Source organism: Nicotiana sylvestris, unplaced genomic scaffold (genome assembly GCF_000393655.2).
Source record: "Nicotiana sylvestris unplaced genomic scaffold, ASM39365v2 Un00007, whole genome shotgun sequence".
NCBI classification, from domain to species: domain Eukaryota; kingdom Viridiplantae; phylum Streptophyta; class Magnoliopsida; order Solanales; family Solanaceae; genus Nicotiana; species Nicotiana sylvestris.
Window position 1 is genome coordinate 285037 of NW_027184343.1, and position 11385 is coordinate 296421.

The 11385-nt window shown below is 42.3% G+C and overlaps 1 protein-coding gene across 1 annotated transcript; it reads right to left on the reverse strand.

The window, feature by feature from the left end:
- Window positions 1–5440: 5440 nt before the first annotated feature.
- LOC138884613 (uncharacterized) lies at window positions 5441–11260 on the reverse strand. Its single transcript, XM_070165639.1, has 4 exons — window positions 11076–11260; window positions 9581–9695; window positions 5798–5859; window positions 5441–5690 (listed from the first exon to the last, which is right to left on the reverse strand). Exons 1-4 carry the CDS (start codon window positions 11258–11260, stop codon window positions 5441–5443), a joined length of 612 nt encoding a protein of 203 aa, XP_070021740.1.
- Window positions 11261–11385: the final 125 nt, after the last annotated feature.

Here is an 11385-nt window from a genome sequence, read left to right on the forward strand (position 1 = left end):
ATCACTCTAAGATGCTGCTCATGCTTCTACCGGCTGCGAGAATAGATTAAAATATCATCAATAAAGACTGTCACGAACGAATCCAAGTAAGGCCTGAACACTTAGTTCATCAAATCCATAAAAGATGCCTGGGGCATTTGTCAAGCCAAATGACATCACCAAGAACTCATAATGCTTGTACTATGTGCGGAAAATTGTCTTAGTGACATCGGATACCCTAATCCTTAACTAATGGTAGCCAGATCTTAAGTCAATCTTCAAAAATACCTTGGCACCTTGAAGCTGATCAAACAAATCTTCATTCCTCGACAATGGATACTTATTCTTAATTATGACCATGTTCAATTACCGGTAATCTATACACATTCTCCTCGATCCGTCCATCTTCTTAACAAACAACACTAGCGCACCCCAAGGAAAAACACTAGGTCTAATGAAACCTTTTTCAAGCAAATCATGCAACTGCTCCTTCAATTCTTTCAACTCAGGCGGGGCCATACGATACGGCGTAATAGAAATGGGCTGAGTGCCCGGAGCCAAATCAATGCAGAAGTTAATATCCCTGTCGGATGGCATACCCGGCAGGTCTGAAGGAAATACCTCAGGAAACACACGAACAACAGGCATAGAATCAATAGAAGGAACCTCGGCACTAGAGTCATGAACATATGCCAAATAGGCCAAATACCCCTTCTCAACCATGCGTTGAGCCTTCATATATGAGATAAAACTATGGGTAGAATAACTAGGAGTCCCTCTCCACTCTAAACGAGGTGAACCCGGCAAGGCTAGGGTCACAGTCTTTGTACGACAGTCCAAGATAGTATGGTAGGGTGATAACCAATCTATCCCCAATATCACATCAAAATTAACCATGCCCAAAAGTAACAAGTCTACTCGGGTCTCAAGACCCCCAATCACAACTATACAAGAACGATGGACACGATCTACCACAATAAAATCACCCACCGACGTAGACACATATATCGGAGCACTCCAAGAATTACTAGGCATGATCAAGTACGGTGCAAAATAAGATTACACATAGGAGTATGTAGACCCTGGATCAAATAGCACTGAAGCATCCCTACCATAAACCAGAATAGTACTTGTGATAACTGCATCAGAAGCCTCAGCCTCAGGCCTGGCTGGAAGAGCATAACATCGGGGCTGAGCCTCACCACTCTGAACTACATCTCTAGGACGACCTGTTGCTAGCTGGCCTCCACCTCTAGCGGCCTGAGCTCCACCTCTAATACCTCTACCTCCACCTCTAGCTGGCTGACCGGGTGGTGGAACACTCGGTGCCTATCCATGGCACGGGAACCCTGGTGCTGAGAATTGCTCGGTGATCGAGGGAAATATCTAGTAATGTGCCTCAAGTCGCCCCAAGCAAAACAAGCCCTCAGCTGCTGGGGCTGACGACCATGAAAACTCTGAAGTGGAGGTGCACTAATAGGAGCTGGTGATGCACTGTAGGACTGTTGATCGGAGTACTACATGTGAAAACCATGCCTACCTAGGCACTTGAGAATCCTGAAGTGCTGACTGAAAATGCCTAGGAGGATGGCCTCTACCAAAAGAATCTATGTATCAAGACGAGGCACCACTGAATCTGCTTGAATGACGAGGCCTCTTGTCAGGACCCTGACCACCTCCCTATGATAGAACCATCTAAACCCTCCTGGCCACATTGGCCGCATCCTGAAAGGAAATTTTACTCCCCGTCTCCTTAGCCATCTGAAGTCAAATAGGCTGAATAAGTCCCTTAACCTCCTTACCCTTTCTCTCAGTGGGAAGTATGATAAGAGCATGATGGGCCAAGTCAATGAATATGGTCTCGTATTGAGTAACAGTCATAAAACCCTATTGGAGATGCTCAAAGTGCCTCTAATAGATCTCTCTCTGAGTGAAAGGGAGAAACTTCTCCAGAAATAGCTGAGTAAACTGCTCCCAAGTCAAAGTTGGCGATCCGTCTGATCTCCACAATCCCCATGTTCGACCCCATTGGTCTCCACAATCCCCATGTTCCTGAGAACCTCACGACAGCTGTCTAGATAATCTTGGGGATCCTCAGAAGATGTACCGCTGAAAGTAGTAGTGAAGAGCTTGATGAACCTGTCCAATATCCACAAAGCATCAGCAGACATAGCTGCTCTATCACTGGTCTGAGCTACCACACTCGGCTGAACTGCTCCAACTGGCTAAGCTGCTAGAGTCTGATACTAGGGAGCCATCTTCTTCGGAGTGCGTGTAGCAAGAGTCTGCGCTCCTCCTCCAAAATGAGAGACGGCTGGTGCTATAGGAAGCAAGCCTGCCTGGGTCCCACTAGATGGAGCAGAGCATCTTGGAGCACGGAGGTAGCAATGAACCCCTCTAGGACCTAAGCTGGGCCCACCCGAACTACCTATGCCGGGACCTCATCATCAAACTCAACCTGAGGCTCCGCCGCTAGTGCTGCTACTCTGGGCTGAGCTCTGCCCCTACCTCGGCTAATATAACGGCCTCGTCCTCTCCCTATTCCCCTCGTTGGAGCTGCTGCTGGGGGCTCAAGCTGCTAATCGATGGATGAGGTAGCGCATGTTCACGATATCTGCGAAAGAATAGAGTAGAAATTCAATTAGCATTGAGAAACCAAACCGCACGACAGGAAAGAAAAATTGTGAAGTTTTTCTTAACTCTGTAGCCTCTGGGAATAAATACAAACGTCTCCGTACCGATCCTTCAGACTTGTCATGACCCAAACTGATGCCTCGCAACGGGTGCCTGAGTCCTACCTACCAAACACCCCTAAGCATGCGTCTAAGATATGAACCTGAATAACATCTACTGCATTACGAAAATAACATACGTGAACAAACTTGCCATCAAGGCATTTGGACGTATACAATTAGAATACAGTGGGCGAGCCAACAAGGCTTCTATAGACAACTATACATCCAAAACTGAAAGCCAACAAGGTTGCATACAACTCAACTAGACATACGGTCTACAAACTTCTAATAGAAACATAACTATACAAAGACGGGACTGAGCCACGTTATACCCATATATATATATATATATATAAACTTATCGTACCAAAATAAAAAGCATCTCCGGATCAAGTGGAGCATGCCAACTTTCGCTGATCAAGAATCCTAAGAAGGGGTACCGCCAGCTTGCCTACCTGTATCTCCGGGCATGAAACGCAGGCCCGTGATATAGGGCGTCAGTACGAAAAATGTACTAGGTATATAAGGCATGAAAATAAGTACATAAAAGACATAGATTAAACATGGAATATAGAAATACCTTTAAATCTGAATAACTCTATAAATTTTGAAACGTTTATAATATCATGCACATGCATATAAATGTCATGCCATGCATAGATATGGGTGTACATAATATCATCAAGCCACTGAGGGCATCCCATCATATCATCTCGGCTATTGTGGGCAACATCATTAACATATACCAACTGATCAGGTGGTGGTGCATATATAACGCCATAATCTCTTCTCATATCCCATATACATACATATATACACGTATATAACATTGTTTGAATTATATTTTAGCCACTGTGGGCAACATCATCATCATATACAAGCTGATCAGGTGGTGGTGCATATATAATGTCGTAACCTTTTCCCATATACTATATACATAAATACACTTATATAACACCATCTGGTCATGGGTCAATGCACGTGCATAAATAAGTGAAATGCATGAAAAATACATAATAATATCGATATTTCTTCCGGATAAACTTTTTCCAACTGCGTATTATTATAAGACCCATGAACAGAAGATAATAATAATTCTCATGGGGAATCAAGAATATAGACACCCCTACTATTTCTATGAATAGAGTAATTTATAGAAAATTGTGTATTTGCTAGTTTCTTCAGTATAATTTGGACCATGCCAAAAGAAAGCAGAGATGACCTTAACATACCTTGAGTAGGATTAACTCCGTATAATTATCCCATTGGAAACCTTCGTGGATTGAACTTAGACCCAAAAATCGGATGAAGCTTTGAAATTTGCTTTTGCTTCAACGTTTCCTTTGAGCTAAATTTGAAACGAAATTGGCTTCTGAACATGGCGGTGAAATGCTTGAACCAAGAAAATGGACCTTTTCTCTGATGTTATCTTGAATTATAAGGAATGGATCATATCTCTGTTTTCAATCTCAATGTTGTTTCTTGGTTTTTTGTCCAAAATGTAATGTCAAAGTTTTATGTTAAACATTACTTGGATGTTTTAATTGTCCGAGATTAAGACACCTAGACATGGAATGACTTAAGAGTCATTCCTTTACTTGTGGCCTTCTGCCACATTACTTTTCTTAGGGTGGGATTTTAGTCTTATCCACTTATCTATTAACCGGGTAATGTTTTGTTACCTGGTAATTAATCTGTTACCTGCATAATTTAAAAATTATTACAAATTACTTAAAATTCTCTTTATTTTCAAAATACTTCATATACACTTTATATATTACTCTACTGTGGTCACATGGTACCTTGCATGGTACTAATTTATAATTATCGGATATTATTGCTCGACCCGTATTTTATTCCAAATTGGCCATTCCCAACAAAACTCATTTTTGTTAATCTGTGTACCCCTTTATCCTTCATAACACTTATTCATAACTTGTTATAAATAGCATAAGTATGTTAACGTCAAGATGATCTCGTCACTGAGTTTACGTCGGTTAACTGAAAACGATATTTTAACGTACAAAAATTGCGAGATGTAACATCCTTCACCCCTTAGAAACATTCGTCCTCGAATGTTCAACTCCCCGTGTTCTGCATAACTTTGGCAGGGTCACCTTTGTAACAACACTACTACTAATTCTTCTAGTAGAAGCTTAGTAATTCAATGCCACATAGGACCAGGACCATCAATAATGACAATGGCCTAACACGACCAATAATAATAGCTAGCACAAGAATTTGTACACGTACCTTGAGGTTATGATGTCTCAGCTGGACCCTTCTCTCGAGGAGGAAATAAGTAGGGATATCTAGACTTCATGTCTTCCTCGGCCTCCCATGTCATTTCTTCCACATTGTTGTTTCTCCAAAGTACTTTATCGGAGGTTACCTCCTTATTTCGTAGCTTGCGGATTTGTCGGTCTAGAATGGAAACCGGAATTTCCTCATATGACAAGTCCTATGTAATTGGTACATCATTCATGGGCATTACTTGGGTGGGATCGCCAATGCAGTTCTGCAACATAGATGCGTGAAAAACCGGATGAACAGACTCCAATTTCGAGGGCAATTCTAACTCATAAGCTACTCGGTCTACTCTCTGAATAATCCTATAAAGCCCAATATACCATGGGCTATGTTTTCATTTCTTCCTGAACCTCATGACATCTTTCATCAGTGATACCTTTTTGGAATACCCAGTTGTCCACCTGAAATTTTGAGTCTTATCGTCGATTATCCGCATAAGCCTTCTGACGGCTTTGAGCTTCCATTAGCCTTTCCTGTATAAGCTTAATTCTCTTGATTACCTGTTGTACCAATTCTGGTCCCACTAACGTAGTTTCCCCAACATCGAACCACCCTATAAGCGACCTACACTTCCGTCCACAAAGAGCTTTGTATGTAGCCATTTGAATACTAAAATGGTAACTATTATTATATGCGAACTCAATAAGCAGCACATGATCATCCCAACTACCATTGAAGTCTATTACACAAGCTTATAACATATCCTCCAATGTTTGAATAGTACGCTCAGCCTGTCCGTCTGTCTGGGGATGAAATGTTGTACTAAGACTTACTTGAGTCCCTGATCCTTTTTGGAAGAACCTCCAGAAGTTAACTGTAAATTGAGCTCCTCTATCTGAGATAGTAGATACAGGGACACCATGCAGTCGTACTATTTCCTTAATATAATGTCTTGCATAAGCCTCTAAGGAATATGTAATCCTAACGAGCAGAAAATGGGCTGATTTTGTAAGTCTATAAACAATCACCCATATCGAATCGAATTTACGCTAGGTACGGGGTAAGCTTACGATGAAATCCATATTGATTACTTATCATTTCCTAATCGTAATCTCCACAGCCTGTAATAATCCACCTGGTTTTGGATGCTCAATCTTAACCTGCTAACAGTTAGGACACTGAGCAACAAATTCTGCTAAATCCTTTTTCATTCCATCCCACCAATACACTTCCCTGATATCATGATACATCTTTGTTGCTCCTGGATGGAGAGAATAACGAGAATAGTGAGTTTCGTCCATAACCTACCGACACAGCTTTGCAATACTAGGCACACATAATCGCCCTTGATATCCCCATCTTTTGTAATTTCAAACAGCGCCTTCTCCTTCTAAAGGGCGGTATCCCTATAATGAACTAATATAGGATCCTTGTACTGGCGTTCCTTTACTTATGTTACCAAAGAGGAAATTGCCGTATCCTGAATACTGATCCCAATATCACGTGAGTCCAGTAACCGAACTCCAAGTCTATCTAGCTGATGAATTTCATGGGCTATTCCTCTCTTTTCTGGCTATAAATACAACATTCTACCCATAGATCTACGATTGAAGGCGTCGGCTACTACGTTCGCCTTCCCCGGATGGTATAAAATATCAACATCATAGTCTTTAAGTAGCTTCAATCATCTTCTTTGACAAAGATTCAATTCCTTTTTGCTTGAAGATATACTTGAGGCTCTGATGATCCGTATAGATATCAATGTGAATGTCACGACCCTAGTTCACCAACAGTGAACATGTCATGACGGCACCTAGTATCCGTGACCAGGTAAGCCTAACACTTGCAGAAACCTAATAATTGCGGAAAAATAGAATACCATATTTAATTATCTAAAAGGAAATTATACTGAATGCTGCTCAGCATATACGACATCAATATCTCAAGACTAGAACAATCCAAAACCCGGAAACTCACGGGAAAATATAGGCTACAGAAATGTATAGTGAGGCTTCAAACTCTAGAATATCTAACAAACAGAAGGAAAGAGAACTAAGTACTACATATAGAATAAAGAGGGAGACTCGTCGGTCTGCAGACACAGCAGATCTACCTCGAAGTCTCTGTAGTCCTCCTGCCTCACTGATAGTGCGCCTGAGTAGAGGTACCTGGATCTGCACATGAAAATATACGCAGAAGAGGCGTGAATACACCACAGCGGTACTCAGTAAATGCCAAGCCTAACCTCGGTTGGGTAGTGACGAGGAAGGTCGGGACCCTACTGAGGTTATATAAAAAAAAATAAAGATGTCAGGATAAGATAAGCAGTGCAATTGAGAACCTACAGTAAGAATCTATGGAGGATAATAAGAGTACAATAACAGAAACAATGATGAAAGCAAACCATAAGGAAAGTAATCGGGGATCTCTAAGTATCCCGAGGATCTCTTAGTATCCTCAATATAAGCCAGGGATCTCTTGGTATCCCAAGGATCTCTTGGTATGCTCAATATGTACTAGGGATCTCTTGGTATCCCGAGGATCTCTTGGTATCCTCAATATCAACCAGGGATCTCTTGGTATCCTCAATATATGTGTCGGGGATCTCTCGGGACTCTAACCCGTAGTCCCAAAGTAAATGTGCAGGGGAATCTCCCGGGAATCTAACCCGTAGTCCCAAAGTAAAACACAGAGCAGCAAAACAATAATATTAAAGTAAACGCTAATTTTGTACCAAGTAAACATTTACTTCTAGCCTAACATGCTTCACGTAATGCAATACAGCCAATTTAAGCAAATAGGTAATTTAGTCAACTAAACATGCCTTTCTAGACCTGCAACATGCTAAATTTACAAGTAGCATAAATCAAGGAAAGAACTCAATTGAAATACTTAAGGAAAAATCGGATTTTCAACAATTAGCTCAAGTACGCGCTCGTCACCTCACATACAGGGCATTTCAATTATCAAATATAGCACATCCTAAGGGGAAAGGTCCCCCACACAAAGTTAGACAAGCCACTTACCTCGAACCGGTACAAAAATCGCTAAGAAACAATGTCCTTGCCACGAGTATCCGTCTCCGAGTGGCCCAAATCTATTCAAACCAATTACATATTGTAAATAACATCACAAGTAACTAGTTCCACTATTAAAATCAAAGCTAAGGCGTGAAAATAGGTAAAATGACCAAAATGCCCCTCAGGCCAACGTCTCGGAATCGAATAAAATTTACATTTCCAGAAACCTCGTACTCTGACGAGTCTAACCACACCAGATTTATCCAATTCCGACACCATTTGGTCCTTCAAATCTTCATTTTATATTTTTTGAAAGATTCCACAATTTTCTTCCCAAATTCTCTCTCAAATCACTAATTAAATGATGAATTCAATGGTATATTCATGTATTCTAACCAAATCTGAGTTAGAATCACTTACCTCGATGAATTTCTTGAAAAACCTTCGAAAAATCGCCAAAATCTGAGTTCTATAGGTCAAAATATCAAATAAAAACCCAAAACCTCGTATTTATAGAGTACCCCTCGGATTCCGACAGTGCTGACTGCACAAAAATGACCGCGGTCCGCGCCTAGGGAGTGGTGACCGCACAAAAATGGTCGTGGCCGCGCAGCAATTTGACTTCAGTGACAGGCTTCACTATTTAGGCCGTAACTTTCTGTACAAATGTCCAAATGCCTGTTATAATATGTTTCTGAAAACTATATTCAAAGCTTTAGAACTTTCGTTTTTGAATCACCTCAAAATTCCGTGTTAATCAAAAGATATGAGCTTCCGAAGTAGAACCAGCAGCCTGCAGATCTTCCCGGGCGTGGCCGCGCGTCCAGCGCGAAAAGGAGCGCGGTCCGCGTCTCCACTACTGCCACCTCCATTTTTCTAAGTTCCGGGGTGTCTGTACTTGCTCAAAACTCACCCGAAAGACACCCGAGGCCCCCCCGGACCTCAACCAAAAGCACCAACACCTCCTAAAACATTATGCAAACTTGTTCCAATCATCAATACACCTCGACTAACACTAAAATCATCGAATTACATCAACTTGAAGCCTAAGTTCTTTTAGAAACATCAAAACACACATTCGATCAAAAACCCGACCAAAACATGTCCGAATGACTTGAAATTTTGCACGCATATCCTAAATCATCTAATGAAGCTAAAGCAACTTCCGGAATTTCGTTCCGATTCTTGGATCAAAATTTAACCTGTCAACCGGAATTTGTCAAAATACTGACTTTTTGGCATTTCTAGCCTAAATGAGCTACGGACTTCCAAAATATATTTCGAACATGCTCCCAACCCCGAAATCACCTAACGGAGCTAACGGAACCATCAAATTTCCATTCCGAGGCCATCTTCACAATGTTCCGATTACAGAACATTTTTTTCAACACTTAAGCTCTTATTTAGGGACTAAGTGTCCCAAAATACTCCGAATCCCAACACCGAACGTCCCGGCAAAATAGAATAGCAGAAATGAACTTAGGGGAAGCAGTTAATGGGGAGACGGGGCATAAATTCCAAAGACAACCGGCTGGGTCGTCACATCCTCCTACACTTAAACATTCGTTCGTCCTCAAACGAGCATAGAGAACATACCTGAAGTAGCAAAAGATGAGGGTATCGGCTGCGCATATCCTGCTCGGTCTCCCAAGTCGCCTCCTTGGCCGGCTGACCCCGCCACTGAACCTTTACTGAAGTTATATCCTTTGACCTGAGCTTTCAAACTTGCCTGTCTAATATTGCCACTGGCTCCTCAACATAGGATAGATCCTTGTCCAGCCGGACTGAACTGAAATCCAACACGTGCGACGGGTCACCGTGATACCTCCGGAGCATCGATACATGAAATACTAGATGCACTCCTGCCAAGCTGGGAGGTAAGGCAAGCTCATAAGCACCCCCCCTAACTCGCCTCAATATCTCACAAGGGCCAATAAACCTCGGACTCAACTTCCCTTTCTTCCCAAATCTCATAACGCCTTCATAGGCGAAACCCAAATCTGAACCCGCTCACCAACCATATAGGAAACATCACGAACTTTCCTATCTGCGTAACTCTTCTGTCTGGACTGGGCTATACGGAGTCTGTCTTGAATCACCTTAACCTTTTCCAAGGCACCCTGAAATAAGTCCGTGCCCGATAATCTAGCCTCACCCGGCTCAAACCAACCCACCGGAGATCTACACCGTCTCCCATATAAAGCTTCATACGGTTCCATCTGCATACTGGACTGATAGTTGTTGTTGTAAGCAAACTCCGCCAATGGAAAGAACTGATCCCAAGATCCTCCAAACTCAATCACACACGCGCGGAGCATATCCTCAAGAATCTGAATAGTGCGCTCGGACTGTCCGTCTGTCTGAGGGTGAAATGTTGTCCTCAACTCTACCCGAGTACCTAACTCATGATGAACGGCCCTCCAAAACCGTGATGTGAACTGAGTACCTCTATCTAAAATGATGGAAACCGGGATACCATGCAGACGAACAATCTCCCGGATATATATCTCCGCCAACCGCTCTGAGGAATAAGTAGTACACACAGGAAGAACGTGAGCGGACTTGGTCAGCCGATCCACAATCACCCAAATAGCATCGAACCTTCTCAAAGTCCGTGGGAGCCAAACTACAAAGTCCATGGTGATCCTCTACCTGATACGGTCAAATAAGGAAGACCGAGAAACCACACAAGATAGGACTCGACTGGCTTCGAAAGGTCCAATCTCACAAACTAGCTGACTAAGGCCTGAACATCCATTGCCATAAGTCTCTCTGCACTGCTTCTACTTTCTTTAGATCCACCCGAATACCCTCACTCGATACCACGTGGCCTAAGAATGCCACGGAATACAACTAGAACTCACATTTCGAGAACTTAGCATATAACTTCTTCTCTCTCAAAGTTTGACGCACAGTTCCCAGGTGTTGCTCATGATCTTTCCGACTCCGGGAATACACCAGAATATCATCAATAAAGACAATGACGAACGAGTCAAGATATGGCCGGAACACACTGTGCATCAAATGCATAAAGGCTGCTGGGGCGTTGGTCAGCCCAAATGACATAACAAGGAACTCGTAATGGCCATACCGAGTTCTGAAAGCAGTCTTCGGGATATCTGGTTCCCGAATCTTCAACTGATGGAAACCTGAGCGCATGTCAATCTTAGAAAACATCTGTGCACCCTGAAGCTGGTCGAATAAATCATCAATACGAGGCAAAGGATAACGGTTCTTCACTATAGCTTTGTTCAACTGTCGATAATCAATACACATACGCATAGAAGCACCCTTTTTTTTACCAACAAAACAGGAGCACCCCAAGGCGATACACTGGCCGAATAAAACCTTTATCAAGCAAATTCCTGTAACTGATCCTTCAACTTAACTGAAGGTTTCAC